Source organism: Syngnathus floridae, chromosome 19 (genome assembly GCF_059516105.1).
Source record: "Syngnathus floridae isolate MCC-2025c chromosome 19, RoL_Sflo_1.0, whole genome shotgun sequence".
Classification (NCBI taxonomy): Eukaryota; Metazoa; Chordata; class Actinopteri; order Syngnathiformes; family Syngnathidae; genus Syngnathus; species Syngnathus floridae.
In genome coordinates this window covers 7,378,487-7,391,950 of record NC_142431.1, presented here as the reverse complement: position 1 = coordinate 7,391,950, position 13,464 = coordinate 7,378,487, and the positions used below count along the sequence as shown (strand labels likewise).

At 43.6% G+C, this 13,464-nt stretch overlaps 2 protein-coding genes across 2 annotated transcripts in view; one reads left to right on the top strand and one right to left on the bottom strand.

Annotated features, from left to right (window-relative positions):
- sash1a (SAM and SH3 domain containing 1a) overlaps positions 1 to 13,464 on the top strand; it is a 107,668-nt gene that overhangs the window by 14,622 nt on the left and 79,582 nt on the right. The window lies entirely within an intron of this gene.
- Positions 2,863 to 5,273, bottom strand: LOC148382001 (homeodomain-interacting protein kinase 2-like). Its single transcript, XM_088362118.1, has 3 exons — positions 5,158 to 5,273; positions 4,825 to 4,953; positions 2,863 to 4,744 (listed from the first exon to the last, which is right to left on the bottom strand). Exons 2-3 carry the CDS (start codon positions 4,844 to 4,846, stop codon positions 3,600 to 3,602), a joined length of 1,167 nt encoding a protein of 388 aa, XP_088218244.1. The 5' UTR covers positions 4,847 to 4,953; positions 5,158 to 5,273; the 3' UTR covers positions 2,863 to 3,599.

The following is a 13,464-nucleotide window of genomic DNA, read 5'->3' as shown; positions in this document are numbered from 1 at the left end:
AGCGGAAGAAGATGGTTGGATGGTAATGAGAAAGGTTTTTATAACTTTATGATCTGATATATTTCTGAGCACTTTGAAATAACAAATGTTTTTTGATATATTGCCTGAATAGCTTAATGACCCTTAAGGAACTGTTTAATGCATGCCTGATGATTTTCTAAATCACGGACACTGCCAAAGTCGTCTAAAAATGTTCAGTGCTTGATTGTATCTTATGTTTTGACTAATGCTACACGCCAGTTTTCGTTTACTACTGAACGTTCTGGACAGAGGGAAATATTTTGCCTAACAAAGAAAAGATATGGTTGAAAGCATGATTAAACTAAGAATATGATGACGTAAGCAAGTACATGGAAATCAAAAGAACAAACTTTGCATAGTCAGGGAACAGTAATAGATTAATGATGTCACAGCCAAAAGCTCACACAATTTCGTACAAAATGACAAAATTGAAAGAATGATGAAAGAATTAGGTGAGACAGTGTATGTGCAAGAATGGAGGAGAATGTTTACAGGAAGGTCACTTGGAGATAAAACCAGCAGGTGCCAGAGGGAGACAGCCCAGCCAAAGATGATCGTCAAGGCTGAAAGACGGAAAGGAAAACAACAGCCCCCACACATCGAATCGCCCATAATCAGCACCCAACCCCACGGAACCAGCTCTCACCGAACCAGCACCCACTCCGATGGAATCAGACTCTCCTGCGAACTTGCCCCGCCCCAAAGACTCATCACCCATCAAACTCGCCCCACACTGGCATGTGCAACTGAATATAAGCTGACCAAAAAACGTTGAATGTTGCCTTTTCTGAATGGAGACTTTCCGCTCTTGAAGGGCCCAGCGCTGTATTGTACTTTCCTGAAAACAGAGCTGTCTGACCAAGGATTGTGATTGAACTCAACCAACCTGTGTAAGTCTAATTTGTGCGTCAGTGTCTTAGCATTTTCCTAAAGCTGAAGAAATCAAACGAGCACGCAGTGAGTAAATTGGATAACAGGTGATTGGCAATGGCTTTTGCCGTGAGGCGCAGATAACGCGCTCCCTAAATTGTGGACAAAATCCAACAAAAGGTTCATGATCCCTGCTGTAGAGCGACTACTCCTTGCGCACACTCTTACAGTGATACAGCCACTCCCACCTACTGCAGTGGCTGTCTAATTACCATTTAATCTAGTACAGCCAAAAGAAAAGCATGTTCCCTGGTGTCACACCTTGGTATCGGGGGGGCGCGCCCCACTATTTGAGAAGCACTGAGTTAGTTTGTCCGTCTGTTCCCCTTCATCCTCCCGTCCAACTACCTTTTCCCTCAATAAACCCTGGTCCAAGCTGCATTTGGTCGCCCTGCTCCATTCCAATCCCTGACAGGTATATTCAAGGCACGCTTTCATTGTCTAGGGTAATTATATTTGCATTTCTGTTGGCAATCCATACGCTTATTTATTCTTTGCTGTCTTCCTCATCATTTAGATTTTCAGGGCCATCTGCTTCGTTTTCCTCCCTCCATCTTTGAGGCTCATCACGTTGCCGCTCGGTGTGTATGTCAATGTTGCAGAGGTGCGTTGTTCGCTCCCCCACCCCCCACCTGGCTGACAACCGAATGACTTGTTGGCCTGGCCGTGGATTTCACCTGCTCGCTCGCACAAGTGAAGAGCATTCAAAGTAGCGAGCTATGCTAACATCGCACTTTAGATAGGTTAAGATTGACCAGAATGACCCCACTGTTGCTATTCTTATCAGTGCTCTTCTCTAAACCTCATTAATTGGACCTTCAATCTGTGGCGTAAATGCTTAATGAATCTGTCAATCTGCGACTTTAAAGACGCCGACTTCATTTCCCACTTTGTTCCTCCGGTTCCACCTGGATTCACCTCGCTGGCCTTTTTAGTGTCTCGGTCGCATTTCGTGATGTCTTCATTCCGTAGAGGCATTGAATCAATTACCCGCTTGAGTTCCAATGAATGATTTGCTGTTGGACTGCATTAATAAAGCGCTAAACGTGTTGGCGCCTTGGCAAGAAGAGCAAGGAGTCATAATCTCAAGAATCTTGACCTACACAAATTGTTTCCCATTGTGGTGGCTTTCTAGCAGAGACACGAAAAAAAAAAAATAAAAATAAAGGGGCACATTGGGGATTTGTCTCAACATCTGCTGTTGGCATTCGAATGAGCAGCTCAGTAGCAAAAGATTATCGAAAGAGGGAAGGTAAAAAAAACAACAACGCTTGTTGCACTAATGTTCGATGTTGACGGCGGTGACAGCACTATCAGCGAAGCTATCAGTGATTGCGGTTATTTATGGTTCTGGCACATATTTTATCATCAGCCTGGTGACAGCTGCTTAATCTAACACTGTTATCAGATTGATTATCAGTCCGGAGGCTCGCGGGCCCGCATCAACAAGTCTTTTGGGATTTTGGTGGCTTTGTGTAACGTGCACTGACAAGTTGGGCTTGACCTACCAATTTTTGTGTACAATAAATCTGATATTGCTCGGTGTAATAAAGAGGATCTTGAAATAATAACTGCAATTAGATTATTTTCAAAATCATTCACCTCTGGTTCTGATGTCACAATTTTGCTGACCTGTTGAAAAAACAACTCGTTTACGCTCTCAAGCGCGGAATCGTAACCCCGATTAGCGCCTGTGCCACCACGCTCATGCTAATTGGTGCAATTAGGCGACTTGGGGCCTTTTAATTTATGCAGCTGGGGCCATCACCGAACCTCATTTGGAAATTTGGCTCGATGACTGCGCTCATCAATTAAAGACGAGTTAGCAGGAAACCTGAGAAGGCATCATAGTGATGATCCCTCCTGCTAAAACGCTCGGCCCGATTTGCATGATCTATTAAGGAAGCGCTTAACCATGTCACTCATGAGGGGACTGACGCTTTTTTTTTTTCTCTCGTTGGTTTCCTGGAATAATTTGCTCATGTGGATTCGCTGGGTGGTTTTGAATAATTAGGTGAAATATCAGAGGGAACAATTTTCAGCCGATTGGATAAGTACAGGCGGCTTGCGGTACGTTGAAGCTAATTGTGCATCGGTTTATTTGTTGTAGCAGCTAAATCAAAACTGAGATTCTTAAACGATGAGACAAAAAATACATCTTGGATGTTTTTTTTAACACGCCAGACACATTCAGTTACGTCATGTGTGAAAAGCAACCATTTTTGCACATTCAAGGTGATATAGAGGCAAGTTACGCAACAAGCGTGTCTGTCAAATTTATACAAGTTTTGAGCCAGAGTCTTGTATATATATATTTAAGAATCTGGTTTGATTTTTTTTTTTCCAGAACCGTGAGTTCTGTTGCGCTTTGGCTTTCAAAATGGGCACTTTAGTTAGAATGCTAAGCTTGGAAATTAGATGACATGAAGATAGGGGCAAATAAAACAAGGCGTCAGAGTATTTCCGTGCTCTTGAGAGGACCACTGGCAACGGGGAAGGGTGTTACAGTGAGGGTGAGAAAAGAACTCTACTAGAACTCTGTCGTGGGTGTCACCTTGAGATGACAGATGGTGTTAGAAGAAGAAGCTTAGCCGTTCCTGTGAAGTGGCCTGAAATGACCTACTTAGACGGTATTCGATTGTTTCCTTTTAATTTACCGTAAAAGCTCCTTGAATCTTCCTGAAGAGTCCTTTCAAGCACCCGTCTTTAGACCTGGCTCTTATGTCCGCGTGCTGGTCACGCTGCGATCCAGTCCCTCCGGTGAAAGTTCGTCCCGCTGTATGGTCCCGTGGGCGGCTGGGTTTGAAAAAAGAGTGCCGCAAAAAGTCCGCTGGTTTAATACGGAGATCGGGGTCCAGCTGAAGCATCTTGGTGACCAGATCTACAAAGAGACACCGTTTGCGCTCTTCTCCCGTTTTCTGAACTACCTCGATCTCCTTGAGGGACTTGAGATTTAAGGGTCTGACTTGGACGGCAGAGTCGTACCCCATCTCCTTTGGAGTCTTCAGTTTCCAGCCTTGAGGAGCCATGACCTGTCTCTTGAAGTAAGCTCCAGTTCGTAGTCCGCGGTCCAGCATGGACTTGGACAGCTGGCCTTGGGTTTGAATCATGTAAGTCAAACTGTCGTAGTCAGAGTCCCCCGGGTAGAGATGGTAGCCCGTAGCCAGCTTGACCGCCACAATCCCAAGGGACCACATGTCCATGGCCTCACTGAGGGGAGCACCCAGGACTACCTCCGGAGCTCTATACCACGAAGTCTGGACATAGTCCCCAGGTTTCAGATCACGCACGTTTTTGGCCAAACCAAAGTCAATAAGCTTAAAGTTGAGCGGCAGCCGATGGCGGTCCACCACCATGATGTTATCGGTTTTGATGTCCGTATGCACGATTCGAACGTCACTCAGATGTCGGAGCGCCGTGGCCATCTGGTACAAGATCCGAGCAATTTGACAGATTGAAAGTGTGGGCAGGTTTTGCTCCTGCTGGAATTCATTCAGGCTCTGGTCAAGAAGTTCAAAATTTAAGCAGATGAGGTATTTGTCAAAGAAGAAGTCAATCCAGCGGACAATGTGACACCGATCTGGATCCAGACGCTGGAGTTGTTTCAGAACGGCGATTTCCTCCCTTGCCTGGTGCAGTACTTTCGGATGATTCTTGCTAACCTTGATGGCCGATATCTTGCCGGTCTTTGCGCAACGGCATTTGGCGACGATTCCGAAGCTACCCTCGCCGAGAAAATCTTCAACCTTGTAGGAGTGGCCAAGAGTGCTTCCTTTGCGAATTAGGAATTTGTCTGGATGGAAGACAGAGCATGACAACGTGAATAAATCATCAACAGTTGAGCTTTACCAGGCAAGACCGACGCAAACGTACCAAACTCGTTATTCGATGCCATGCCGTTGGTCGCTTTCCAGATCCATTTTTAGTGCCAAGTGAATGATGACGGTCAACATTTGCTTTTTGACTCTCTGATGGTAAGATTAGAGCTGGATTTGCCTTTCCCTGTCGGACATAGGCATCAAGGATAAAGCCGTCAAAGAGATGCGGAGTCAATTTTTGTCTGGACTAGATTCAGAACTAGTTTGTTGATTTTCCTTAAGTTGTTGGTAGTAGTTGCTGCAAGTACATGTGAGTTACGCATTTCTTTGTATCTTTGACTTTCTCTACAAGCGGCTTTTATATGTGAAAGTGGCTTTGCTAGTTTACCGTTTATCTTCCTGTGTCGCCGGCAGAGTGGTGAATGGTGAAGCGCACTGAAATCCGGCAAAGTGTTTCTGTTGACGGCCAGTTGGAATTTTTGATCTCCCTACGCGCTCGTCGATTGTTTTATCAAAGAACAGACGAGGTCACTGTGACCTCATATACACATAACTCGAGATCTCATTTGTTGGTTAGCACAGCATTTTACACCCTTGTCTGATATCATCACATGACAAAATGAAAGATGAATTTCCATTTGACATCTTTGTGTTGTGCAAAAAATGTTTTGGTCTACCCTTTCTGATTTTCTGCACCAATGGGGTCTCGGCATTAATCCATAAAATGATGTCTTTCTATCTATAGCTCCGATTAAAGGGCAATGGGGGGAAAAAAGCAATCTGTAGTGCCCATCAGGGGACATAGATCATCTCCACTGGTGGCCAGGAGATCGTTTTGCTAGGAAATATTCTCCCTCTCCTTCGCTTCCATTTGTTTCCCATCTTTGATCCAGCAGCTGCATGGCTGCTTTTGATTTCAGCTCCAATTGTGAAATCTCAACGACCTCGACGAACAATATTGCTTGACAGAATGTTAAACCTTGACAAGTAAACAGTGTGACGTTGTGTCGAATTTTGGGTAGGTTTGCATTTAGCTAAAATGTCAATCGTGTTCAATTCTCAGCCTCTGTTTTAATTTGTTGTTGGCACCCGGATAGATTTCACTACTGTCTTCTCTTAATGTTGACGGATCTAGTTTCCCTTAAAACAGGAGCACTGACGGGCGTATTAATTGTGGCTAATTGAAGACCCTGCTGGGAGTAAATGAGCCTTAATCTGACAGCTCAGTGCATAGCATTAGCACCCGAGGGTGTGAGGCACACAGTTTGGCTAGCTTGGGCTTATGCTAACAATATTTACAGTGGAAGCAATTGGCTGCTCTGGCGTTCACAGGAAATTTTCCCCCCAAACTCGGTTTAGAGGATGCTGATCCTGTTTGAAATCAACTAATGCTTTGGGATTGTTTTTTGCTACTCGTGTAGTTCATCCGATTAGATTGGAATAGTTGCTTCTATGTCCAATAATTTCAACTCCCTGGCTGCTTTGCTCTCGCTGTCCGCAGAAATGTTGCTGTTTTCCCGGATAAAACCTGAAAACTCTGGATTGCAGACGTATTTATCTGCCCTTTTTTTGAACGCATTGTTAGATGTGTGTAAGCCTGGCTGACTTTCATCCCATTTGACAGATAAGCTCCGAATCTATAGTTTGCCTCTCAGGCGAGTTCTGCACCCGTTAAAGAAAGTGGAAAAATGAAGGTAGAGCCAGGAGGCTCAACATCAAGGATGTATGCATTTCAAATTTGTTACTTTTGAATAAGGTCCCAGGAAAGATAAGCTTGTGAAGTGTAAAAATAAGATGAGGCTGGATTGTGTCAGCAGCTGCATACTGCCTGCCCGCGTTTGAGTCAAGCCCTTGGAAAAGTGGCAGAAATTTTTCTTTTCACAAGGTACGCAGTACAGTCCTACCGATCAATCGTCCGCATTCACACATTCCTGTAACACCTTCGGCCTATTGAATTTGCGTGCCTGCAAGAATTGCCACTGACTGGTTATCGTTTTTGTGTTAGACTGCAATAAAGCACAGAAAAAAAAGCTCTTGGTAATAAACAGGCGCTTTCTAGGAACCTGTAGGTGACATTGTGTTTGTCTCCACAGGGACAAAATAAAAATAATAGTAATTAAAAAAATCCACTCCGGTCCAGATGGTGGCAGTAATGCACAACATGTCGGCTGACACGTTATATTGCCAAAGCAAGCAAGCAAGCAAGCTAGCAGTTTGCCCTCAATGAGTCTCTCGTAGCAATAAAACCTAAGGAGCTAGCTGGCAAATGTGAAGACAGAGAGTGTAACCGTGCTGAAAACGAGCAGCTCGCTCACATGGCTTTTGCTAATCCCTGTCGTGATTAACACCCTCGCCTTTGTCTTTGCTCGTCTTCTCTGCTGGCGTCTTGATGTGAATCCGTGGAAGCGGTGCAGTTCATATTTGAATATTTCATGTCTTTGTAAATGTCATGGCAACCGTTGCGTTGTGTTATGGTGTTAACATTGAGGGACGTTCAGTCGCCCAGTTTCATGCTGGAAATATCTGTCAACATTGAGATGCTAACCGTTAGCGTGTCTGTGGGATTAGCATGAAGGTACTTAAAGTAAAAAATGGTCATTGTCAAAGCACTTTTGGATTCTGAAATGATGGAATTCATCCAAAATGCTAAACCACTGCTAGCAAAGTGTCATTTCAGCACACACGGTGGCAGACCGGAAGCTTCTCAGCCGCTCCAGCGACTGATTAGCATTGACTAGCCAACACGGGCCCCCTCATCTTACTCTTAATTGTCTTAATGTAATCCTTCTTGCCACCTGGCATCCAAAAGCTGACAAACTTTTGATGCTACCGCTTTTGCTACATTCTACCAAATGTAAACAACACGCTTGTTGCTGCACTTTGCTGTTCATTTATTACGTGGCGACGATTTCAACTGCGGCGCCACTTGAAGCCGTTTTTTTGTTGTGCCTCTTAATGGACTATTCCATTAGGAAGTCAAAAGTGTTTTGATAGCGCCGCTCTGCACGCGCATCGGGCGCCGGTGATGAATCAAAATCAAACTATGCTAATAAATGTCTTTCCTGCTGCACCCGGCATGTCTCATCAGGCTTTTTTTTTTTCCAGCAGACAATTTGTCTGCAAGCGGTGAATACACGGTGGCAGAAGAGAAGGTGGGAGTTTTTTTTCTCCCCCCTATTCTTTGTCTGCTTGTGTGTCCATGCCCACAATTTTGTGACTTTGTTCGCCCTGCTGAATAACACTCTTCATCTCCATCCAAGGTCGCAACACTTTGATTCAAAAATATTCACATACCTGGCGAGTGGGCCATGATTCGCCAGGATTTCGGTTGGGGTGAAATTGATTGCAGTCGCCTGTTCTGCACGGACACGGTTCAATGTGGTAAACATGATTTCCCACCCCCGCTCCCTCTAAGCCATTCAACAAAACGGCTTCACACGTCGACAAAATTTTCGGCTGTTTTGATTTATCTCCTGGCCTTTTTTCTTTTTTTTTTTTTCAACAAGGCCACGTCGTCCTCACCCTCCCTCTTCCTCATTCTGGACGAATATGTATTCCGGCTATATAGATTGTGAATTCTTGTAATGGCGCCCGCCCGCTCGTCATTGGTATGCAGAGCACAAGTAGCCGATATGCAGCGGCGAGCAGAATAGACGTGCAGACGTTTTTTCTTGTTCTCTCCTCATTCTCGTGGCAATTGCTCACACTTTTAGTTTCCTTCTTCTTACACTTCTCCAGCACTTCATTTGAGTCCACTTTTTCATATTCCTTGCGACTCGTTTTATCCTGCCACCCATCTGTCTGGATCCACTCGGTGTGTTAGGTTCCGCTCTCCATTTTCATCTTCATTATCATTCTCGGCGCCCTCACCTCGGCGCTGCTCTTTTTGGTACCTGTAAGATTTGAGCGGAGATTCCATCATGGGCCTCATGAAGAGGTTATGCAGACGTCACCCCCTCCCGCCTCATAAATATGTTGCTTAATACCTTCGCTCGCCACCTCCCAACGGACGCTTCTCTACACGTGTACAGTATGATGCAGTGAATAGAAAAAAATAATAATAATATTGAAAAAAAACACAACAATTACGTCTTCTATTTTCATGCTGTTCTACTGATTCGGACTCATGTGAGTCTCTTTATTGCCTCTCTGGTACTGAACCCCTTTGGACTGTCTCAAAGGGAGCAGTAACTGTGATTTTTATTTATATATTTATTTTCCCCCCCTTTATAAAAAGATGTATCCATCATATGCGTGTGAAACTCGCTGCAACAACTTTGTTCTTCGCGCTTGTCTCCGGCAGCAGCAGCAGCCTCGGTTGCGGTAATGTCGAGTTTATTACGGGATTACATCTCTGCCTGCTCTGTTTTACCATTGTGCGTAAAGTGAGAGCTCTGTCGACACTGGCGCAGTTCAGAGGACGTCAGCGTTCATAAAATCACTTTGCGCATTGGCCAGATGGCCCGACACCAAGACACGGTTGGACTTGGCTCTCCACTCCGATTTTCATTTTCAACCCTGTTGACCACTGGTGGCGACGGCCTGACCTTGGCCCGGACTTGACGGGGAGACGCGACCTTCACCGGACTGTACATTGCTTTCCAGAGCCACTTGATTCGCTTAATAATCGGCAAAACCACACATGGGGCTGCCGAAATGTGCTGGAATTGTGTCATCTCTCCGCAAGCGGAGATCTAAGACCTTATTGCACACGGATGTCTAATCCCACATGCCTCGCTGATTCCAACCTACTTTTTGGTTTCGACTTCAAAAAGCCATCTTCTGTCTTCTGGCCTCGTTTGAGGTTCACATAAAGGATAGTGGGTGTGTGACTCAATACGTGTGTGTCATTTCCATTGTAGCAAATTATCTTCTTCATTAATTTTGACACACCAGGAAATTAGCCAGTTCTCTGCCGGGGGCCATACGTCTAAATTAGAACAGTTGCGGTAATCTGGAGATTTCAAAGGCTGCCGAGCCAAAGTCTATTCATGGCTCTGCTCGGAATATAAAAAGGAGGCTGACATTTCTCCATCATTTATCTCGGTAAATGTTATCAGCCGCTCATTGGTGGTTGTTAAACATCTGTGTGATGTCTCTGTTGGCGACTATTTTTAGCACGGCTCGTCTCTAACAATAGGAGGATTTAATTAAGGTGACCCGAGCTGGCGTGTTTTGCTATCATGCCTTGTAATCAGATGGCTCGATGGAATTTTTGTTGCAACCTTTAGTCAGTGCCGAGACTCTGATGTTTCTTTGTCTGGTGGACAGGGTCCTCGCTTGTCTTTTGGGAGGTCCGGAGAGTAAAAGCTCGCCACGCTTGACTGCCTCGCAATGCGGCTGTGACTTTGGCTTGACGTTGGGCTTGTGTATTGGATTCCCTCGGAATTTATTTCCCCGTGCTCTCAGACGCTCGGATGCCGTCTCGCAGCCATTTTTTACGATTCTTTAAAAAGTCGCTTCCGGAACATGCTTTACTGCCTTCTTGCACTTAGAAAAAAAAATAAAAAGTATGTGTTTCCTAGGCTTGCTTCGCCACTTATGATGAATATTGTTTGTTTTGACGGGCTGGCTCACGCACGTCAAGGGAGTTTAAATCAAATAAGCACCTTTTGGGTAAATATTTTACATGGCCGCCTCGCGTGTGCTAGCAATGTCCGTGGTCTTGTTTTGGAGCACCATCTTCTGTTTTTTAATCACCCGCAGCTGGTTGTAATGTACTTTTGTAATGTATACGGATTTTTTTGCCAGAATTTATATTTACGCCGGTAATTCAAAGCATGTGAACAAGGGGAAACAAAACGATGACGTTAACTCGCGCGGCTAATTGGAGCATTGCTACGACTGTAAAAGGTTGCCACAGTTTGCTCTCGACACAAATCCTCTCGTCTGGTTGCTTTTGAAAGCACTGATCATTTTGTTCATCATTTTACGCTGTTTTACATTTGAATTTTGCAACGCTATAATTATCAAGCAAAAAAAACCTTAATTTGTCAGAGATTGATTGCTTCGGGATGTCGGCATTCAAGTATTTGCCACGCACAAAAAAAAAAAAAAAAGTCCTGAACCTGCAAAAGGAAAACAAAGCCGACAAATCCGATGCATTATTCATCGGGATGAATATCAGATGACGTTTCAAAAAGACGCTGCGAGGGACACAGACAGAGATCGAAAGATGCAGGGTGCTGCTTTTCAAGCTTTTTTAAGGCGACATTATGCAAAACATGCAAACGTTATGTTAGCATTAACCGTTCAGAGAGCCATCAGTCTTGTTTTTTATGGAAGAGCTGGAATGATAACATCAAAAATAAATAAAATAATGGGAAAGTAGAAATTAATATAAAAATAAAAAATTGAAATAAAAATAACAATACAAAATACGAAACAATGTATACGACAAAATAAAAGTAAAATAAGTCAAGTCAGGTTTATTTATATAGCCCTAAATCACAAGCAGTCTCAAAGGGCTTCACATAAGCAAAACAAATTGACAATTCTCAAAGCATCCCCTGATCTTAAGCTCCCAAACAAACACACAAAAATTAAATTAATAGCAAAATAAATATGGTAAATAAATACAAAAATAAACAAAATTAGATATAAATGTATATATAATAAATATAAGACACAAATTCAAAGCCTTTCACAGATTTCAACAGTTTTTTTTTTACACTAATGCTAATGCTAAATATTCATGCTAACTACGCCTGCTCGAGGCTTGATCCATTTTCATGAATTATGTGCCAAATGGAAGCTGCAGATCTTCCATCAGTTTCTCATCTCCATCTGCTCATGTTTATTTTTTAACATCTGAAAGATAAATGAGTTGCTCTGTTTTGTTTTGTTTTTTTGCATCTCCCCCCCCAAACATCCAAACCTTTTGATCATGCTCAAATTACACCACTGAGGACTCTGTCATTTTAAAGATTATCTTAGGGCACAACTGTGGCCAACGATATTTTGCGGCGTATGAAATAATGCCACTAATCCATCACGTAAACCGCGATGCTCCTTCTTCGAGTCCATTTTCAACGTGCATTGTATCGTTGCGGACGAGCGACTCAAATGGCAATTATGCCAAACGCCAGTGCTATCGTTTGCATGCAAATTGCCTTTTTATTTATCCAAGGTCAGTTTTTAGACTCCACGCTGGATTTTGTTTTCTAAGTGTTGGGCGCCACCGGCCGCCGCTCCTTATTTTGATACATAAAATGTTAATTAGTGCAAAAAAAATTCACGTGACGGTGATGAAATATAAATTTGAAGGAATTCGAATCTGCGAGCTGTGCGCTTTTATTTTAAGAGTTTAGTACTTTATGTGTAGCATGAACAATGTATTGAAGCAACATTTGAAGTCAACCTTTATTAAGACTTGACTAAAGACGTACGTGTTAGACTTGATCCAAAAACGTAAACTTATACGTTTCTTACATTCCTCTAAACGGTCACAATATGTATTGTTATATATCAATTTAATTCCCCAATCGGTCGTCTAAAGACATGGATTTCTTTTCGTGTGAGTCTGCATATCTTAACGGCTCCGTACACAGGCGGCTATTTGCTGTAAATAGCCAGCCGGCCGAGCGGTCGGCCTGGGCCGGGCATCTCTCCTGGGAATGCTGTATGGCACGTGACGGCGGGATAACGGCTCTACTTTACAGTCGAGTGCTCCGCTTTTCAATTTGGGCTCCGCGAAGAGGTTAGCGCGCCGCCGTCATCTACTGTTGGATTTTGTCCACAATTTAGGGAGCGCGTTATCTGCGCCTCACGGCAAAAGCCATTGCCAATCACCTGTTATCCAATTTACTCACTGCGTGCTCGTTTGATTTCTTCAGATTTAGGAAAATGCTAAGACACTGAAGTAGAAATTAGACTTACACAGGTTGGTTGAGTTCAATCACAATTCTTGTTCAAAAAGCTCTGTTTTCAGGAAAGTACAATACAGCGCTGGGCCCTTCAAGAGCGGAACGTCTCCATTCAGAAAAGGCAACGTTCAAGGTTCTTTGGTTAGCTTATATCAGCTGCACATGCCAGTGTGGGCCGAGTTTGATGGGTGATGAGTCTTTGGGGTGGGGCAAGTTCGCCATGGGAGTGGGTGCTGGTTATGGGCGATTCAGTGTGTGTGGGGGCTGTTGTCTTCTATCCCATCTTTCGGCCTTGGCGATCATCTTTGGCCGAGTCCTTGGCTGGCTCCCTCTGGCACCTGCTGGTTTTATCTCCACGTGACCTTCCTGTGAACATTCTTCTCCAATCTTGGACATACACTGTCGTACCTCATTCTTTCAATTTTGTCGTTTTGTACGAAATTATGTTAGCTTTTGGCTGTGACATCATTAATCTATTGCTGTTCCCTGACTATGTAAAGTTTTTGCTTTTGATACTTCATGTCTTTGCTTACGTCATTATATTCTTAGTTTAATCATGCTTACAACCGTATCTTTTCTTTGTTAGGCAAAATATTTTCCTCTGTGCAGAGCGGTCAGTAGTAATCAAAAACTGACGTCTAGCATTAGTCAAAACATAAGATACAATCAAGTACTGAACGGTCAAGATGACTCTGGCTGTGTCCATGATTTAGAGAAAAAAACATCAGGCATGCATTACACAGTTCCTTAAGGGTCATTAAGCTATTTAGGCAATATATCAAAAGTCATTTGTTATTTCAAAGTGCTCAGAAATATATATCAGATCGTAA

Bases quoted from the DNA above. Each gene is read 5' to 3' on its own strand.
- LOC148382001 (XM_088362118.1), bottom strand. From the start codon at position 4,846: ATGGCATCGAATAACGAGTTTG. The intron at 4,745-4,824 runs GTACGTTTGCGT...TCTTCCATCCAG, and splicing joins GGCATCGAATAACGAGTTTG to ACAAATTCCTAATTCGCAAA.